The 20795-nt window shown below is 36.8% G+C and overlaps 3 protein-coding genes across 3 annotated transcripts; 1 reads left to right on the top strand and 2 right to left on the bottom strand.

The window, feature by feature from the left end:
• Positions 1 to 206: 206 nt before the first annotated feature.
• G4 (UbiA prenyltransferase family protein) lies at positions 207 to 4114 on the top strand. Its single transcript, XM_012976740.2, has 15 exons — positions 207 to 445; positions 534 to 578; positions 731 to 819; positions 1184 to 1271; positions 1398 to 1483; positions 1674 to 1760; positions 1838 to 1903; positions 1989 to 2072; positions 2154 to 2215; positions 2518 to 2593; positions 2668 to 2730; positions 2853 to 2934; positions 3289 to 3365; positions 3544 to 3591; positions 3784 to 4114. The coding sequence occupies exons 1-15, from the start codon at positions 331 to 333 to the stop codon at positions 3844 to 3846; spliced, it is 1131 nt and encodes a 376-aa protein (XP_012832194.2). The 5' UTR covers positions 207 to 330; the 3' UTR covers positions 3847 to 4114.
• Positions 4115 to 4943: 829 nt separating this feature from the next.
• LOC148767216 (wall-associated receptor kinase 2-like) lies at positions 4944 to 8643 on the bottom strand. The gene is made up of 3 exons (XM_088824044.1): positions 7731 to 8643; positions 7376 to 7543; positions 4944 to 6532 (listed from the first exon to the last, which is right to left on the bottom strand). Exons 1-3 carry the CDS (start codon positions 8641 to 8643, stop codon positions 5319 to 5321), a joined length of 2295 nt encoding a protein of 764 aa, XP_088680170.1. The 3' UTR covers positions 4944 to 5318.
• A 3200-nt stretch (positions 8644 to 11843) lies between these two features.
• On the bottom strand, positions 11844 to 16961 carry LOC148767215 (wall-associated receptor kinase 2-like). Its single transcript, XM_088823871.1, has 9 exons — positions 16893 to 16961; positions 16717 to 16780; positions 16444 to 16634; positions 16181 to 16255; positions 15760 to 15869; positions 15231 to 15273; positions 13551 to 14352; positions 13182 to 13349; positions 11844 to 13071 (listed from the first exon to the last, which is right to left on the bottom strand). Exons 1-9 carry the CDS (start codon positions 16959 to 16961, stop codon positions 11849 to 11851), a joined length of 2745 nt encoding a protein of 914 aa, XP_088679997.1. The 3' UTR covers positions 11844 to 11848.
• Between the last annotated feature and the right edge of the window lie 3834 nt (positions 16962 to 20795).

Here is a 20795-nt window from a genome sequence, read left to right as displayed (position 1 = left end):
AATAAGTATTTAACTCAGTGCGCTCTTACACTTACTAATTATTAATTAGTCCGGAAATAAATACAGAAATAGAGTTAATCAGGCAGTTAAGTTTCACATTTTGAACCAACCAAGGAACACCACATCATCAGTGCACCGTTGCGTAAGATACCCGCACACACAGATAGCTACCCATCGGTTCAGGAGGATTAATAAATGTAAATGTAATATCTGTGTGTTTTAAAAGGACAAGAGCTGCATTGAAATAGGGGAGGAGTGAGAGAGGGGAGTGTTATCACAAGGAAACCCATCGGAAACCAAAGATTCAATCTCTCTCTTCCGATTTCTTCAATGTCTTCTTTAGTCAACACCGTCTACTCCGTAAGACTATCTTCCAGCGCCGAGGCATCTTGCCCCCCGCGAAATCGGCGGCTCGCCGCCAAGCCGAGCTGTATTTCTTTCAACAGTAAGCGTACATTTCAGTAACCTGTAATTTTTTATTTATTGTTTTAATATTTGCTGTACTTAATTTCATGCGTTGCGTTGTGTTATAGGGAGGAGACTTGTAGTAAGAGCTACTGAAACTGATACGAACGAAGGTATTTTGCTGGGGTTTAATTTTTGGGTAATTTTTAGTTATCTGGAAGAATTAATTATAACGATTGAAGTGGGGTTTGAATATGTGATTGGTTTTTTTTTTTTTTTTTTCAAATTGGGGTTTGAGTAATTTAATTTGGTTGATGTGTGGCAGTTGGAGCAAAGGCACCGGATAATGCGCCGGCCCAGAGTGGTTCGAGCTTTAATCAGATTCTCGGTATCAAAGGAGCTAAACAAGAAACTGTGAGTTTATTAATTATCAATACAGTAATAGATTTAAGTTGATTTTTGGTATTTAAGGCATGGGTTCGAGATCGGACGAAACTGAATCCCTGCTATGTAAATGCACAATTCACTACAGTTAGCCTGTTTATAATTGCTATTGTATGTGTTTAGTGACTAACGATCTTGCTGAAATAGATCGCTGAAACAATTCGTTTAACATTATCGCTATCAACTTAAACCTAATTTTCGTCCAGTTTAGTGTATGTATAATGTCGAGAAACGATTGAAGGAAATAAGAATGAGAGAAATAAGGTTTAATATCGAGTAATGATGAATCGTAAGAAGTTAGGTTTACTTAGTTTAATTTTTTGTGCTTGTTCAGAATAAGTGGAAAATCCGAGTTCAGCTCACGAAGCCTGTTACATGGCCTCCACTTATTTGGGGTGTAGTCTGTGGAGCTGCTGCATCAGGTAAACTTGCATATCAATTATTTCAGTTGACTCTATTATTGATAACTGAAATTAGTTATTTTCTCATTTACGAATTCTGCATTTGTTACAATTCTTATACTTATTACAAGTGCTAATTTCTCACAGGAAACTTCCACTGGACCGTGGAAGATGTAGCTAAGTCGATCGTCTGTATGCTTATGTCTGGTCCTTGTCTAACCGGCTACACTCAGGTAACATTATCTTATCGGAAAAAAAACTTTGCCAGGCGAAATATGGTTGTTTTTGGACTTATGCACTAATCCTTTATTTATTTATTATTATTATTAAGTAATTTGGTCCACTTAATTTGACAAGCTTCGCAACTTGAGTATTTGCTTCAGAATGTCATCTATATAACAAACTGCGCTATTCAATCTGCAGACGATAAATGATTGGTATGACAGAGATATCGACGCCATTAACGAACCTTATCGCCCAATTCCTTCAGGAGCAGTATCCGAGAATGAGGTATACGATGTTTCAAGATGTTATCTAAAGTCAAAATAAGCTCGTCGTTCTTCAATATTAAAAATTGATGTCATCAGGTGATTACACAAATATGGGTGCTGCTTTTGGGTGGCCTTGGCTTGGGTGGTCTCTTAGATGTGTGGGTAGGTCTTCAAACGGGAATCTATTCTTTAGCATATAATTTAATTTTTTTTTTCTTCTCCCGTATAATTGCTTTTTTTTGTACAGGCAGGGCATAATTTTCCGGTGATATTTTACCTTGCCCTCGGTGGATCCTTGTTGTCCTACATATATTCAGCTCCACCTTTAAAGGTATTTACATCATTCTTCGTCTTGATATAAATGCTCGAAAAGAAAGAGCGAACTGAAACTCCAATTTGTCTGTTATCGTAGCTCAAACAAAATGGATGGATCGGCAATTTCGCTCTAGGAGCAAGCTATATAAGTTTGCCCTGGTAATTTTTTAACTTTCCGATTCTTTTAACTTATTTTGCTTACATGTAATGAAACTCTCTCGGGTGACTAATTGCTTCCGTCACTATAATGGTCTTAAATAATGATTGGTTTAAATTTGGTTAATTTTGTATCGATAACTTCTAATAGTTGAAATTAATATGGGATCAATTGCACCATGATTCTGGACTTAGTTATCATAATTTCTGCTAAGGCATGATACAAACAAGATACTTTTTCTGTAGTACGTTTCGTAAAGGTCAAAATGCCTAATATTTGGTCTCATTATTTATTTCAATCGTAGGTGGGCTGGTCAAGCATTGTTCGGGACGCTTACACCCGACATTATTGTTCTAACACTGCTCTACAGTGTAGCTGGTGTATGTGTTATCACTTTATATATATGTATATGTGTATGTATATATTCTTATTTCCCTTAATGTATTTATTGTAGCTGGGAATAGCAATTGTAAATGACTTCAAGAGCATCGAAGGAGATCGACAAATGGGACTACAGGTAACCTTATATTCCTAACTTCGATCCGATAGATTCATATGGAATCTTGACATATACAAATTTATTTTATGAGCAATTTTTGGAATAATAATAATAATAATAACTAACATATATACTTACAGTCACTCCCGGTTGCTTTTGGCTCTGAGACTGCAAAGTGGATATGTGTTGGTGCTATCGACATAACTCAGTTATCCGTAGCAGGTAAATTTTACTGTCGACTCAAATAACTACTTCTCCAGTTTATAATGCCAAACTAAATTTCTCTGGCATTATTTATTTGTTTCAATTTGCATTTTTCATAGTTATAATGTGAACTATTATTATGTGAAAAGGGAAAATGCTGACTGACTTCATTTGATTGAGAATCATACTTAATGTAAGACTGGTAATTAGTCGGACTGGATTTTGATCTCTAATTTATTAAATTACATATTGCAAGTCTGTTTATAGAAATAAAACGTATTAGTTAATTAGTGAGCCGATATTAGTATTTCTACAATTTCTGAAACCATAATATCAAATATTAACGGCAATTGGTATGTTTTGTTCTTGCAGGGTATCTTCTGGGTGCCGGTAAACCATATTACGCTTTAGCACTTGTCGGCTTAATCGCCCCACAAGTCTTTTTCCAGGTAAAGATTGTCCGCATATTCCCATCTTCTAGGATGAGCTCTGTGAATGAAAAAACATTTTTTTTTCGAAGTTTGTTAGAAATAAACCACGGCAATCTCGAAAATCACAAAAAAAAATTTCAATGCCAATAAAGAACGTAGTTGCTTGCTCTAACATGCGAATATAACTACAATGCAGTTCAAGTACTTCCTCAAAGACCCAGTTAAATACGATGTCAAGTATCAGGTACTCTTATTTTTCCCGCAAAACCATATTTTAAATGCATTCATTATGTCGTTCAGCAGAAGCAAAAAAAGGCGAAACGGAGACTTTTGTGTACATTCTTGAAACACACTCGTTGTATGTTAATTATGTAATTTATGTGCATGCTATGTATATGCTGCTAACTATATATACTTCCTCCAAATTCAATTCCAGGCTAGTGCACAACCATTTCTTATACTCGGTCTATTAGTCACCGCTTTAGCAACTAGCCATTGATCCTCCTCACGAAGATAAACGCAGAAATCAAGGAGATTTCCATAAATGCTTTGCCACTTCAACTGTATGTAGATCTCTTGCCTATTATTTTTTTTTGCTATTATGTTTTTTCTCATCCATTATGTGCTACATGATAGATTCATAGTTCGTTTTCTTGCTGGACCTTTTGCCAAATTAACAGTAGTTTTTTTTATAACTTAATAGCATGCCCTTAAACTATTTATATCTGTTTTGTTTTTTCAGTTAGTAAATTTTGATGAGAAACAAATAAGTGTCTATGAAATTGCATGAACTCTCTCACTTCCCAATTGAACCCGAATACCATCTTTCGGTAAAAAAATCAAATATTCGAATTATATGTGGCAATACTTTAATGTAAGATAGGGATGGCCATGGGGCGGGTACGGGGGCGCGTTTTGGAAAACATGCACCTGCCCAGCTAGCAATTTTTTCCACCCGTACCCGCCCCGTATCCATTTCGGGTTTGGTTTTATTAAAACCCTCCCCCTCCCCCCCCCCCCCCCCCCCCACCCCGCCCTGTACCCGTAATTTTTTTTTATAATATGATATAAAAAGTATATAAGGGTGCATTTGGATGGAGGGATTTGGGGGAGGGATTTTCAAATCCATAATAACAAATCCCTTGGACTTGTTTGGATTGAGGGATTTGGAGATAGATTTCAAAACCCCGCCCCTTCTTTTTAGGTAATTTTGGAGTAATAGTAGTGGATTTCAAATGACTCCAAATTAGAGTCATTTCAAATCGCTTCCCCAATCAAATCCCTCAATCCAAATGGACCCTAAAATTAATAAAAGTATATAAAGAGGTTGGATACGGGGTGGGTAAGGGTGCATATGTTCAAAACCTGTACCCGCCATGTGGCCGGTGTGGGTCCAATTTTTAAAATCCTTACCCGCCCCATCATCTAACATGGCGGGGTTACCCGGTAAATCCGAGGCGAGGCACGGCGGGTATCCGGTGCAGCGGATTAAATTGCCATCCCTATAATGTAAGATTAATTTATACAAATTAGCTCAATGGATTTCAAATCCTTCAAAAAATAAAAATATATATTAAAGTTCAAGGGATTTAAGGTGCTCGTTAGAAACTGGGGAAGGAAAACACACACAAGGTCGTCTATACCAGCATTTCCAGGAAATCCTGAATATATGATACATAGGTTGAAACAATTGGTATTTGTGAATCTCCAAATTCCTAAACAAAAGCAAGAAACTACAATAATCACCATAGAGTTGATACAACAAACAAGTTCAAAACTTCAATATAACAAGAGATTGTGTCACATACAATACTTTTGTTTTCTTCTTTTAAAGAAAAAAATTTCAGTGTGTCTTGACTCTTATAGCAGGAAAATTATGAATATGAGAAGAATAATACAGGAAAAAACAACACAAACATTAACTGAAGAAATAGAATCAAAGGAAAAACCATAGAATCTGAACAACCTCGATTAGCGAGGGCTATTCACTCCATTGAACAATCGGCTCTCCATACTGTACTGTTCAGAGTACTCTCCAGAGTTGAAATCAGTATCTGTTGGAGCTGGATATAGATCAGGTTGCTGCTTGACTGTTGAATCCATGTTTCTATCGTCGATTATATCTTTTTGTTTTTGGGATTGCATATTATACTTTCTCGCTGTCTCCAATTCCATAGTCACTTCTTTCATAGTTGGCCTATTTTCGCCTTCTAACTCGAGACATCTTCTAATAATTTCTGCCACTGCTGTAATTTGCTCCAAACTCCCTTCCTTCAAAATTCTTGGCTCTATGATTTGGAACACTCTATTTTTTGTCATAGACGATAGAAAGTAAGTACCTAGATTCATCTCTTCTTCACTCTTATCCATAGACAGAGCTTTTCTCCCAGTGAGGAGCTCAGCCAAGACCACCCCAAAGCTATAAACGTCACTTTTCTCTGTCAATTGGCCAGTATGGAAATACTCTGGATCAAGATAACCCAAGGTTCCTTGTACAAGAGTTGTTACTCGTGTTTGATCAATCGGGACAAGTCTTGATGCTCCAAAATCTGCTACCTTGGCAGCGTAATACTCATCCAACAATATATTGGGAGACTTAACATCTCTATGGATAATCGGCATTCCTGCTGAAGAATGAAGATAGGCAAGTGCACCTGCCACCTCTGTGGCAATCCTCAGCCGATTTTCCCAAGAAAACCATGGCATTTCTCTACTGTTATGGATATGGTAATATAGGGTATTGTTGGAGACATATTCGTACACTAACAAAGGTGCTTCAGTTTCCAAACAACACCCCATTAGTTTGACCACATTTCTGTGGTTAATCTGAGTTAGAATAGCCACCTCGTTGATGAATAGTTCTATTTGACTCTCATCCAATTTTATGGATTTCTTGATTGCAACAACACGTTCATCACTGAGAATCCCTTCGTAAACTGTTCCGTAACCCCCTTTGCCGAGAATACGATCTTTGGAAAAATTATTGGTAGCCTTCTCAAGCTCTTTAGAAGAATATATTTTAGCTGATTCCATGTTACCCTCATTTGAAGAAAGTTGTTGCTTTAGTAACAAGCCACCATTTTGCTGGAAGAATCCCTCTCTTAATTTAATGAGTTTCCTCTTCTGAATGATAAGGTATATACAAGTAATTCCAAATATCACAGTCAATAAGCCAAAACAGACACCTGAAAATTCACAATTTGACATTCTACATATTAAACACAAGTTACAACCTTATATACTATCTAGAGGCCGCAATCATTGGTTTGGTTGAATTTTGCGTTTTTATCCTCATACAACGTACATTTAAATAAACTGAAATGATTTTTATGAGACTAATTTTATTGGATTGTACATTCAAAAATTGTTCTTTTTCTCTAAAACTCCCAAACCGACCCAAACTCACAAACACGTCCAAGCAGGGCGTGAAAAATCATTTCCCACGCCCAGTTTGAGTGTGGGAGAGACATTTTTTTAAAATACATATAAATAAAACTAATATATTTCTTACATGAACAAATATAAAAATTGCTAACCAATTACTAAATAATTATTAACCAATACTTATTAATTTTCATTCATCATAAATTAACAACTAATTAATTATTCATTGATTACTAAATAATTATTAATCAACATTTTTATTAATTATTCGTGAACTACTAAAGAATTAGAAATCAATAACTGTATTTATTGATTATCAACCAATAAATTAACCATTAATAATTAAATTATTAATTATTCGTGAACTACTAAAGAATTAGAAATCAATAATTGTATTTATTGATTATCAACCAATTAATCAACCATTAATAATTAAATTGTTAACATAGGTAGGTGTTGGCGACATTTTCCGACATCTGTTTTAGGCGTGAAATATGCTATTTCACATCCGTTTTGGACGTGGGTAGATAAAAAAATTGAATTTTCAAACTCTAGAGAGAGAGTTTCTGAAAGTTGAAATGACTTTATCAACTACATTAAATAAAATGGGATAGAGACTTAAATGTATCGTTCACAAAAGATACCTAATGAGAATTTGAGAGCTGAGATTGGCTTATTTTTTTCATAGCAGCCATGGCCATTTTTTGTGGCATCACCTTTGAAGCCATCTCGACAAGAACATATATAACGACCTGGAATATTATTGCATTGGCCTGTCGGATGACAAGGACTATCCTCACATTCATACTTGTCTGAGAAAAGTCACAAACAAGCATCAATATATATATATATATATATATATATATATATATATATATATATATATATATATATATATATATATATATATATATATTCATTCAGCTTATCAAATACATTAAACCCAATAAATTTCAAAAATTTTAACTATGGTGCATGTAAAAGCAAAAAAAAAATAACCTGTGCAGCCTGAGTCGAGATATGGATTGCCCTCATATCCATCAATGCAGCTGCATCGATATCCACCAAGACCAGTATCAGGGGTTATGCAATTGCTGTTACTGCGACATGCATTATCGTTGGATTCCTGGCAAGTTTTGTTCCCAATCACCCAATCCAGGACTATTGGGACATTTTCAATGGTATTGTTTACAAATGTCTCGTCGTTGATGTCAGAGGAATGAAATGTGTATGTATTCTGCTCTGCAAGAAAGGCATAACCACAAGGGTTAAAGGACCATACATCTTTGTGATTATTGGAGCTGTACGGGTCTGCTTCAAAATTCGTTAGGCCCTTGGGTATTGAGGACTGGCAACAGCCGATATGATCACATTGACCATCACGAAGTTCCTCTCTTGCTGAACAAGTAGAATCGCACGTACTGGTGAATCCAGACCCTTCTAGTCCTCTTGACATGGCAGAATCATCACAACCGATGGTTATGAACTTATTTGTATCAGAAAAGCTAAAATATGGAGCCAAATGGATAGTCGCCAGGTTTTGCCTGGTCAAATCGCCTAGCTGGTTGAAACATATGGTAGCCACCCGATTCTTGATCCTCACTTGTGAATCTGTTATATCAACAACTTCAAGACTCGTAGATCCAATGAAAGGCCTTGGTGGGTAGAAAGAAGTATCGCAGTTGATGTCAAAAGAAGGCTGTATAGAACATCCTGAATCTATGCCGATGCCAAATGGATAAGGAACAATTAAGTTCCCACACTTGCTTTGGCAGCCAGGCTTAACTATGTTGACGCCTTTTGTGATGGTTGTCGGAGATCTCGTTGTGCTTGTTTCTTTAGAAACTGCCAGAGCCCATTCGACCAATACAAAATGGAAGAAAATAAAATAAAAAAGAATGTTTTTTAGCATTGTTGCCGATGATATGTATGATCAAGAATTATGGTCTATTGGTCTTCAAACTCGGCCTCGTACATATATATATATTTAACATATTTGTCCCTAATCATATAATCAAATAGCCACTTTGAGAAGTGTCCAAGACTACTTATTTGAATATTCATACTAGCTAGTTAGTTGGGCACAACTATCATATTTTTAATTAGAGTGATAACTCCTAATATTATTGGAGAAATCTTTTTTTCCAAACAGAAGACAGATATATCATGTTGTCACATAAGATTAATCTACAATCTCACATGCAAACGAGTCAACGTCAACTATAAATAATGTTTGTGCCGAGCATTTACTTTCTTAAACAGAATCATTTGAAGTCTTTTGAGTATTACTAATGATGACAATCACAATCATCGTTAGTTTGACTTTTGAGTTTTGATTTGTTGGATTAAAAATAAATTGGCTTAATTAATGACCAATTACCAATAACATAACAAGGACAAGTCAATATAACCGTGACATGCCCACCTCACTTTATAGTAGTATGACTGCATCATATATTATATTTTCATGTATTGACCTACTCTGCGTAGCACAACAACATCGATTTTTTAATGTTCTTTGCGTTGAGTAGTCAACACCGTAATATTGCAAGTCAACACGGTAATGTTTAAAAAACACAAACAGTTGACGATACTTGATCAACGGTCAACACAGTAATAATACGATCAATAAGAAAAAAATAAATATTAATGTGTAGACCGATCAACACATCATAAAAGAAAGCCATCGATGTTCATCAACAATCACGTTAAAATTTAATCAATTAGTAAAATTGAGAATTAAGATTTCAAATTATCAGTTGGATGTATTTATAGGGTTAGATGTAACTTTGGCCACAAAATACCCTTATATAAATCTATATCAATCAATAGATTGTTTCGCGATTTCTCAAAAATAAAGAATGATTGTTTTGCGAAACAAATGAATTAGTTTAATTAAGTCCGTGTGTAATGGAGATCCAAACCATGACCTCATAAATTAAATATTTGTGAACTTGATGTAGAAGATTGACTCAATCACTCGGTTTGAAAAAGTTTTGCAAATGCAACTTTATTTTGTTTTATAACTTGTTTTAAGATATAAATTCAAAATTATTCGCGACAAACTCTTTTCGAGTTTAAATTTATTGGAAATTTTTATTAAGATATCTTACAAAAATAAAGATTATAATTTATTTTGCGCAAACACATCAACTTAGAAATTGATAGCTTAAAATTAAGTTTCAGATCATTTGCAAACAACCCCAACTTTTAAGACCAATAAAGAAATTGTGGCCTTCTTTTCTCCTCTTATTACGGCAAGATTATCACATCCGATGCCAGCTGTGTACTTAATTATTACAGAAAATCTAAAAGGTGGAGGTCACTGGATCTTGAATAGGGGTTGCATTGTTAAGTTGTTTGGAAAAAAATGAGCATTGACCCAATTTGTATTGTATAATAAAATGGACTAAATTTATTTTCTCAAAAAATATTTTTTGGTGAATGTGAAATTATTAAATTACTTATAATATTTAATTTTGAAAAATAATGTGACAAATAACCACTGATAAATAAGAGTGTTTAGACACCCACTCGATCGAAAATGCGTCGATGCAAATTCAAAATGTACGAATATTATCCACAACAGTTGAGAATATATAAAAAAAAATAGGCTGCACCTATTTGCAATCTCAAAATTTTTAAGGGTAAGACCTTACTTCATGCAAGACCAAAATATAGATAAATTTACCAAGAGAAAGTCTGAAAATTACAAATGTAACCCCAATATTAATTTTGATATTATTAATTCAAAAAAGGCCTAATTGCTATTGCAAGACCAATTTTTTTTTAAAAAAAATATGAAAAATGATCATTCTTCTTCACCAACGAAACCCAACATCTTCTTCTTCACGCTCATTCTACACATTTTCTCCAAAAAAAAAACTCTTTCATATTCTCCAAAAACCCTCATCAAACAAAACCCTCAAATCTTACTAAAACTTACAAATGAGGACATTATGGACACACAAGAGATCAATATGGATGATTCTAAGGTCGAAGAACACAATGAGATAACAAATATTGTACTTTTTTAAAGCTTTGTGATCGTTTTTCTCGTTTTTCAAAAATAATTTCCCATACACAAAAATTCGACGTTTACAGGTCGATATTAAGCTATAAAAACGACATTATAAAGTCGAATTTTTCCGTTTCTGAAAAAATTGACGCCAACATGTCGTTTTAATTGCAAAAAAATTGACACATTGATGTCGAATTTTGAACAAAATATCGACACACAAATGTCGAAAAAAGTGCAAATAATTGACAACAACTTATTGTCGAAATTTAGTGAAAAATTCGACACCAGTGTGTCGAAATTTTACAAGGCGGTGGTCGACTTCATCGGCGACGGCGTCAGCGCGGCGGCGAATCTGCAAGTGGTCCTCTTCTTTCTTCCCTCCCGTTTTTCAATTGTGTTTTCATTTATTTATTTTTTATTTTTTAAATTTGGTCTTGCAAGAGTAATTGATAAAATTAAATTTTATTTTGTTCATATTTTACTAAGGTCATTATAGTCTTTTTACACTTAATTTGGTATAAAATTTAATTTGGTCTTGCCCTAAGTAAATTTTGAAATTGCATATAGTTGCCGCAAAAAAAAAAAATATAAAATCCAAAATTCACCATTTGAATAACGTCATTCCAAAATTACTGTTAATATGGGGTATTTTCTTTCTTTAGTCCAAAACTATTCTTTATGAATATTTTCGTCTGTATCCTTATTGAGTTATTTGGAGAAGATGAACAGCGACAAAGAATAGTCTATTCATGGTTGATTTAAATTATAGTACATGAACTTTCCTGATGTTCTAGACATCATGGGTTTTGTTGAAACAATTGGTATACGTTTGTGAAACTCTAAATTCTAAATTCTTACAACAAAAGCAAGACACTAAAATAATGAAAACAACTGATACAACCAACAAGTTAAAATTGCGTCCAATATAACAAGAGAATGTCTCACATACAATATTATTCTTTTCTACTTTTGCAGAAGAAAATTGCCACAGACTACACACAAGGAAAATCATGTACACAATAGGAATAATATAGGAAAAACATAACCAAGAAGAGCATCAAAGAAAAAACAATAGAACCTCATATGTGGCCTTCCATTAGTGAGGGCTATTGATTGCATGGAACAACCGGCTCTCCATACTGTACTGTTCAGAGTACAGGTCAGAGCCGAATTCATGATTTGTTGGAACTGGATATAGATCAGGTTGTTGCTCACTTGTTAACCCCATATTTCCACCATGGATCATTTGATATTCTTGTTTGTGTGATTGTACATTATTATTAAACTTTCTCAATCTCTCCAATTCCATAGTCACTTCTTTCATAGTCGGCCGTTCGTCGCTTGTTAACTCAAGACATCTTTTAACAATCTCAGTCATCGCACTGATTTGCTCCAAACTCCCTTCCCTCATAATTCTTGGCTCAATTATATGGTAAAGACGATTGTCCTTCACAGAAGCTACAAAATAAGTAGCTAAGTTCATCTCTTCTCCACTCTTATCAGTGGAAAGAGATTTTCTCCCAGTCATAAGCTCAGCCAAAACCACCCCAAAGCTATAAACGTCGCTTTTCTCTCTCAGTTGGCCTGTATGAAAATACTCAGGATCAAGATAACCCAGAGTACCTTGTACAAGAGTTGACACTTGTGTTTGATCAATAGGAATAAGTCTCGAGGCTCCAAAATCAGCTATTTTGGCAGTGTAACACTCATCCAATAATATATTGGGTGACTTAACATCTCTGTGGATAATGGGCATTCCTGCTGAAGAATGAAGATATGCAAGTGCACCGGCCGCCTCTGTAGCAATTCTAAGACGATTTTCCCAAGAAAACCATGGCATTTCTCCACTGTTGTGGATATGGTAATATAGTGTATTGTTAGAGACATATTCATACACTAACAAAGGTACTTCGGTCTCCAAACAACACCCCATAAGTTTCACCACATTCCTGTGATTAACTTGAGTCAGAATAACCACCTCGTTGATGAAAACCTCTATTTGACCCTCATCCAATTTTATCGATTTCTTAATTGCAACAACACATTCATCACTCAGAATTCCTTTGTAAACCATTCCGTAACCCCCTCGTCCAATGATCCGATCTTTGGAAAAATTGTTGGTGGCCTTCTCAAGCTGTTGAACAGGAAATATTTTGGTTGATTCTGTACTACCTTCATTGGAGGAAATTTGTTGCTGCAATAACAAACCCCCGTTTTGCTGGAAGAATTTCTCTCTTAGTTTGACAAGTTTCCTCTTCTCAATGGTAAAGTATATCCAAGTAATGCCAATTATCAAAAACAATATGCCAAAACCAAAACCTGAAAATTCACATTTTTAAATATTTATATTTTATATTATTTTCTCCCTAACCCAACAGAGAATTAAAGAACGAATAAAAACATTGAACTATATCACTCATCATGAGTACCTAATGACAACTTGAGCACTGAAATTGACTTTTTTTGTTCAAAGCAGCCGGTGCCATCTTTCGCACCATCACCATCGAAGCCATCATAACAAGAACAATGATAACTACCTAGAGTATTATTGCATAGGCCTTTAGGATGACAAGGATTATTCTCACATTCATTTTTATCTGAGAAAAAGTCACATACAAACATCATAATATATATATATATATATATATATATATATATATATATATATATATATATATATATATATATATATATATATATATATATATATATATATATATCCAACTTATCAAATACATTAAATTCAATAAATTTCAAATATTTTAACAATGGTGCATGTAAAAGCAAAAAGAAGTAACCTGTACAGCCTGAGTCGAGATATGGATTGCCTTCATATCCATCAGAGCAGCTGCATCGATATCCACCGAGATAGGTGTCAGAATCAATGCAATTGCTGTTCCTTTTACATGCAAAATTGTTGGAATTACGAGCCTGTGTACAATTTGTATCCCCTATCACCCAATCCAAGACTACTGGCACATTTTGGGAGATTCTGTCTGCAAAGGTCTCATCGTTGAGGTCAGATGAATGAAATGTGAATGTATTCTGCTCTGCAAGAAATGCATAACCACAAGGGCTAAACGACCATACTTCTGTGTGATTAAGATAGCTATATAGACTAATTTCTAATGTTTGTTGGCCTTTGAGTATTGAGGTCTGGCAGCAACCGGTATTAGTACAACCATCACGAATTTCCCCTTTCGCAGAGCAACGAGAAATACACTCTCTGATGGCAGCATTTCCCCCATTTGATTCTACAATTATGCCAGTATCATTACATCCGATGATTGTTAACTTATTCATGTCAGAAAAGCTAAAATATGGAGGTAACGAGATTTTGATTGAGTTTTCCCTAGTCGAGTTGCCTAACTGGTCGTGACAGCGGATGGTCACCCAGTTCTTGATCCTCATTTGCGAATCTGATATATTGATAACTTCAAGATTTTGTGTTGCAATAATATAGGATTTGGGAGGGTTGAAAGAAGTATCGCAGTCGATATCAAAAGAAGGGTGTATAGAACATCCTGAATCTATGCCGATGCCAAATGGATAAGGAATAGTTAGACTCCCACACTTGCTTTGACAGCCAGGCTTAGCTATGTTGACGCCTTTTGTGATGGTTGTCGGAGATCTCGTTGGGCTTGTTTCTTTAAAAACCGCCGACGCCCATTCGACCAATACAAAATGAAAGAAAATGGAATAAAAAAGAATGTTTGTTAGCATTGTTGCCGATGACTTTGAGCTAATATGCATGATCAATAATTATGATCTTCAAACTCGGCCTCGTATATATATATATATATATATATATATATATATATATATATATATATATATATATATATACTTCAAATAATTTGTCCCTAACAATATAATCAAATACCCACCTGGGGAAGTGTCCAAGACTACTGATGGGCCCATATCTACAAGCTCATAGAGGCACACAAACCAAGCCCAAATCGACTAAAGATAATAGTACAAGCCCAAGTCGGCTAAGGCCTAAACTGGCATGATCTAAACAGTTAGGCCCAAGTTGACCCATATTAAGTGGCTTAGGCCCATGAGAATATATATCTCCATATAAATACCCGGAAACCTCATAATTAAAGGTACGCAATTCATATTTCCCGAGCAGTCTCTTGAATTCTCTGAATACTTATATCATACAAAGCTGACTTGAGCGTCGGAGGGTTTTCGCCGGGACCAATCCCGGCGCCCTAACGACTTTTTGTGATGCAGGTAGTGCCCACGCGAGGAATCAAGAAGTGCGAGGGAAGAATTGCAAAACGTGACGTGGAATCGTACCACATCATTTTGGCGCCGTCTGTGGGAAACACTATCTAATCATTGAGAATGAAGTTCCACTCATGAAGAACAGATGACGTTGGCAATGGCAGAAGAGCAAAAGAAGTATCCCTTCAAAATACAACTTGGAAAGAAAAGGAAGTTGAACACTCCATAAAAGTCGATAAAGAGATTATAGGCTCAACCTGAAAGTCAGTGTCGACATCAAGCTCAGTCCTGAAAAGGTCAATGGTCCCTCCGGAACAAGCGTTAACTCAAATTTGTGGAAATTCATTGATCACATTGACAAGTCCTCCAATGGCACGCCCCTTCGCCGCCACCGGCTCCTCATTGAACAAGTGTTTTATGCACTGCAACCATTCAACAATTTGCCATCTGTTTGTAGGTTGACACTTTTGAGTTATCATTACTGAAATCGCCGGCATCCACAAAGCAGCTGCCGTCCAAGCCGACACTATGCACTATAGCTACCAACCGATGCAGCCTGAAAATATCACCTTAGAATCGAGAAATTTGTGGAGTCCCTTTGATGCATGCACTCTAGCCCTTGTTGGCTCATCATAGAGCAATTTCTTTATGCACTATAGTCATTCTATAATTTATCAGCTCTTTGCAGGTTGAAATCTATTGAGTTGTCATTACTGAAGCTGTGGCATTCACAAAGTACCCGCCGTCCAAGCCGGCATCATGCACCATACCTACCAGCCGATGTGGCCCGAAAATGCCACCTTAGAACCGGCCAATTGTGAAAGTTTCTCTGATACACGCCCTCTAGGCGCCGCTAGCTCCTTATTGAGTAACCTTTTTATGAACTGCTACCATTCTATAGTTTATCAGCTCTATGAAGGTTGACATCTTTTGACTTGTCATTACTCAAAACGCGATGCACAAAGAAATCTCCGTCCAAGCTGGCACTTTGAACCATTTATACCCGCTAATACGGCCTAAAAACGCCATCTTGAAAGGTCATCACCAATGGCGGCATTTTTTGAGTTGTCATCTCCCGATGCGGTATCGTTTGAACTGCCGTCATCCAACCTTTGAATCAGCCGATTCACAAGCCACCACCTTGCAAAGCACCATCTCGAAATTATGATATATGGTTACATCTTTTTCAGGTTACCTTTTGACATGTCATCATCAAAACGCGATGAACAAAGCAACCGCCGTCCAAGCCGGCATTATGCACCGTTTCTACCTGCCAATATGGCCCAAAAACGCCACTTTGGCACACGAGCCACCACCTTGCGAAGCACCATCTCGAAATTATGATATATGGTTACATCTTTTTGCAGGTTGACACCTTTTGAAATTTCATTACCATTGACATCATTTTTTGAGTTGTCGTCTCCCCAAGCGGTATCGTTTGAATTGCCATCACCCAACCTTGGAAGCAGCCGTTTTACGAGCAACCACCTCATGAAGCACCATCTTGAAATTATGATATATGGTTACATTTCTTTGCAGGTTGACACCTTTCGAAATGTCATCATCCATGGCGGCATTTTTTAATTTATCATCTCTCCATGTGGTATTGTTTGAACTGTCGTCACCCAAGCTGGTACTTTTTGAATCATCTTCATCCAACACCCATCATCACCCAAGATGACATCTTTTAAACAACCGTCACCCAAGGTGGAAAATTTTTAATTATCATACCCAAGGCGGCATCCTTTGAGTTGTCATTATTCAAGATCCGACGAAAAATCGACAAGCCTTGTATCTGCATCCACAAACCGCCACTATGTGAAGACAAAAAGCCGTTACCTTCCACTTTGCAGTATCCGTCCAAGATGGCACCTTGTAGGCGAAACAAATAACGTCGCGAAACTCACCAACTCATAAATAATCATATTGCAGGTTGCATCCCCCAAATTCGCCACCTCGCAATTGACAACTTCCATACAAGTCGACGTCTATGGTTACCACGGCTAGTCTTTTCAAAACGGCATACCTTGAGCGCTCTCATTCTAAGACGTCACCTCTAATTAGTTGTTATCTTCAAAGATAGTATGACCATGTCCTTCCAAGACGACACATCTTGAGCCGTCTTGCCGCTGATTGGCTTGCAAGCTGCCGCCCAAAAAGTTGTTACCTCTAATTAATTGTCTTATTTCAGGTTGTCCCCTTCCAAGACGACACCCTTGATTTGTCTCATTCCAAGTCTGTCCTCTGGTGGCTTAGTTAAGAACTTGAAAAATTTTGAGATTGCATCCTATAGTCCATATCTAATTGGCTCGATTAAAGACCTTGTACACCCAATCTTATGCTTTTTCGTTGATAACTTGGTGCCCAAACATGTGTTTTTTATGCAGGAAATTCCTCGTGAACATGTGATTTTTATGGAGGAAACTCTTCGTTTCTCCCGATTTAATATGATTGTCGAGGGATTATTTTTATTCTCGAATATTTATTTCAGGTTCGAGAATTATATTGAGGTCTTGACTGTCAATACAGGAATGCACCACGCTCTATTACTACTTGTCATTCTGGGGCAACACCATCATTCACGATTTTACGAATTGCTATTAGACACACGACTCTTGCAGAGCTCTATATAATCCGTTTAACATCAATCATGATATCACGAATTGTGCACAGACACATGACTCCTCCAGATCTACCAACTTGAAAATGAAGTGTCTCACGAGTTGGCAAGCCATCAATCGCCACTTGATTAATTGTTGAGCCGCTCACGACATTATGAGCTGCCTACTTGCCAATGGCAAGACAAGCCATCAAATTTCACTTCTACTAATTATTGATCTGCCAACTTGGCGATGGCATGTCAATCGGCTGTCATTTCTACTAATCATTGAGCCGACACGACCTCACGATGCCTACTTGTTAATGATAGGGCAAGCTGCCAACTGTCACTATAAATTTTTGAGTTGACCACGGTCTCACTTGTTATTTATTTGCCAATAGCATGCAACCGCCATTTCTACTAATCGTTGAGCAACTTACCGTCTCATGAGCTACCAATTTGTCAACGGCATCGCGAAATGCCCTATAACTATTTTCATCAATCGCCAAGTTGCTTCCACTACGAGCTGTCAAATCGACTAACTAAGTCACAAATGTCCCTAACATGACTACACACACTAACTACTCTCCATCAATTCTCGCTACCCGAGATTCGATTGAGAGTGGGGGGCTTATGATGGGCCCATATCTACAAGCTCATAGAGGCACACAAACCAAGCCCAAATCGACTAAAGATAATAGTACAAGCCCAAGTCGGCTAAGGCCTAAACTGGCATGATCTAAACAGTTAGGCCCAAGTTGACCCATATTAAGTGGCTTAGGCCCATGAGAATATATATCTCCATATAAATACCCGGAAACCTCATAATTAAAGGTACGCAATTCATATTTCCCGAGCAGTCTCTTGAATTCTCTGAATACTTATATCATACAAAGCTGACTTGAGCGTCGGAGGGTTTTCGCCGGGACCAATCCCGGCGCCCTAACGACTTTTTGTGATGCAGGTAGTGCCCACGCGAGGAATCAAGAAGTGCGAGGGAAGAATTGCAAAACGTGACGTGGAATCGTACCACATCAACTACTTATTTGAATATTCATACAAGCTAGTTAGTTGTGCACAACTATCATAATTTTAATTACAGTAATAACTCCTAATATTATTGGACAAATCTTTTTCCATATCCTTAATAATTTATTAAAACACTGTCAAACAAAAGACAAATATATCATGTTTTCTAGGAAGAAAAGTATATACAGCAGGATTTCACATGCAAAAAAGTCAACGTCAAGTCGTCAACTATAAAGAATGTTTGTGCCGATCATTTACTTTCTTAAACAGACTCATTCTAGCAAGTCTTTTGAGTATTTCTATTAATAATGACAAGCACAATCATCGAGATAGTTGGACTTATGAGTTTTGATTAGCTAAATTAAATAGAATTTGGCTTAATTAATGACTAATTACCAATAACATAACAAGGACAAGTCAATATAACAACCGTGACATGCCCACCTCACCTTTATTGTAGTAGTATGCCTGCATCAGATATTTTCAAGTATAAATGAATTATATGCATAAAATAATTGATAATTCTTATTGATAACTATATGCAATACTATAGTTTTTGAAATATGATACAAAATACCTACGTATCTTTGTATACTAAAAGACGAAATCCCTCATTCACGGGGCTCCCATATTACGTATGTATCCTTAGTTGCACGTTTCGTTGATATAGTGAAAAATATAGTTCCTACTAGCAAATTTATTAACACGAGTACCTAATTAGTGACTAATATCTCAAGCGAATTTAGTAAATATTTGATGTAGAGGTGGCAGAGTCGGAATTCGGTGGGGCCAAATTTTTCCGAATTAGAACGACGAGGGGAGTCAAACACACCGCTATGCCTTGATGTGCGATGGATTTTGGCGTTTCGAGGTCGTTTAGGCCTTCAAAATGACGTTTTTGCTATTTTAAAAAAGTTTTAAATAATTCATAATTAATTCTAGAAAAATCGGATTTGAATTCCGCAAGTTGGGTTGTTTCCAACTTTCGGTATTCTATTAGGTTTAGGAGTTATTTCGTTTTTTGCCTTTTTTTGGTAATTTTCTCGTTTTCCTAGTTTGATTAGGTTTTTCGTTTTCTTTAGTATAAATAGTTGCTCTAAAGTTTATTTTTCAGCATCTTTTCATTATTAATATTTCTGAGTTTTCTCTCAATTATCTGGTGGATTCCAGAGTTATCGTGTTCTATAGGATTAATTCGTAGAAATTAATTCTTTACCGTGTTTCTGTTCTGCGTCAGCTGGCATCAGTAGCGAGGTTTTTCCTGATTAGATGGCGAAAGGTGCGAAACAAGAAGACGACAACCGCGATGGCGATGACCTCGAGGTTGATAACATTCAGGCAGTCGAGCTCGCTCCAGAAGAATCTCGATAGGCTGTAGAGGAATTTCGAGTAGAGATTCGAGGTGAGCTGCGGCAACTTCAGGAGTTGCTATAGGGAATCGCCCTCAATGGCAACAACATGAGGGGCGAACCTAATATAGCGCGCGCTGGGGAATTAGCCCGAGGTGCGCATGTTATGAATCAGATTCGTGACCAACCATGTATTCACCCGGATAGCGACGAAGACTTGGATGAGAACGATAGAGCAATAGTCGACGGAAATCAACCTAGGCAGGGACAAAGGCAGTACGACGATTATCCGACAAGGGCTGGGATTCCACCTTTCCATGGAAACCTCTCCATAGAGGATTTTCTGGATTGGGTGGTCGAAGTGGAGAGTGCTTTTGATGTGATGAACACCCCACCCGAGAGGATGGTCAAGATGGTTGCGTACAAGTTGAAAAGTGGCGCGGCTGTATGGTGGGACCAGTTGCAGCGATCACGCTCGACAAGGGAAGGGCCCAGTGCAGTCTTGGAGGAGGATGAAGGGGCTTCTTCACGATCGATTCCTACCGGCCGACTATGAACAACACTTATACAATTTATACCATAATTGTTCGCAGGATAGTAGGTCTATACACGAATACACCACGTAATTCCTGAAAATTGCAGATCGAAATAATTTAAGGGAGTTGGAGAACCAGCAAATGGCCAGTTATTTGAATGGGTTGAAATCTAATATCCGTGACCGAATAGGTTTGCAGTCAGTTTATACCATTCATGGGCAGAAGAATTTGAGCGACGGAACAACGTGAATAATTATCGTAGACCGCCAAATTATGCACCACCACCGGTTGATAGGG

Source organism: Erythranthe guttata, chromosome 10, assembly GCF_056151865.1.
Source record: "Erythranthe guttata isolate IM_541 chromosome 10, IM_541, whole genome shotgun sequence".
In the NCBI taxonomy this organism is placed as follows: Eukaryota; Viridiplantae; Streptophyta; class Magnoliopsida; order Lamiales; family Phrymaceae; genus Erythranthe; species Erythranthe guttata.
This window is presented reverse-complemented; position numbering and strand designations above follow the sequence as displayed.

Coding starts and splice junctions, on each gene's coding strand:
- G4 (XM_012976740.2), top strand. CDS start 331: ATGTCTTCTTTAGTCAACACCGTCTACTCCGTAAGACTATCTTCCAGC. Junction 2,073..2,153: donor ATTCAGCTCCACCTTTAAAG/GTATTTACATCA, acceptor CTGTTATCGTAG/CTCAAACAAAATGGATGGAT. Junction 3,366..3,543: donor CCCCACAAGTCTTTTTCCAG/GTAAAGATTGTC, acceptor ACTACAATGCAG/TTCAAGTACTTCCTCAAAGA.
- LOC148767216 (XM_088824044.1), bottom strand. CDS start 8,643: ATGCTAAAAAACATTCTTTTTTATTTTATTTTCTTCCATTTTGTATTG. Junction 7,544..7,730: donor TCTCGACTCAGGCTGCACAG/GTTATTTTTTTT, acceptor GACTTTTCTCAG/ACAAGTATGAATGTGAGGAT. Junction 6,533..7,375: donor AGCTCTCAAATTCTCATTAG/GTATCTTTTGTG, acceptor GTGAATTTTCAG/GTGTCTGTTTTGGCTTATTG.
- LOC148767215 (XM_088823871.1), bottom strand. CDS start 16,961: ATGGAAGTTGTCAATTGCGAGGTGGCGAATTTGGGGGATGCAACCTGC. Junction 15,274..15,759: donor TTTTCGGGCCACATCGGCTG/GTAGGTATGGTG, acceptor TGACCTTTTCAG/GACTGAGCTTGATGTCGACA. Junction 14,353..15,230: donor ACTTTCAGGTTGAGCCTATA/ATCTCTTTATCG, acceptor AAAGGCGTCAAC/ATAGCTAAGCCTGGCTGTCA.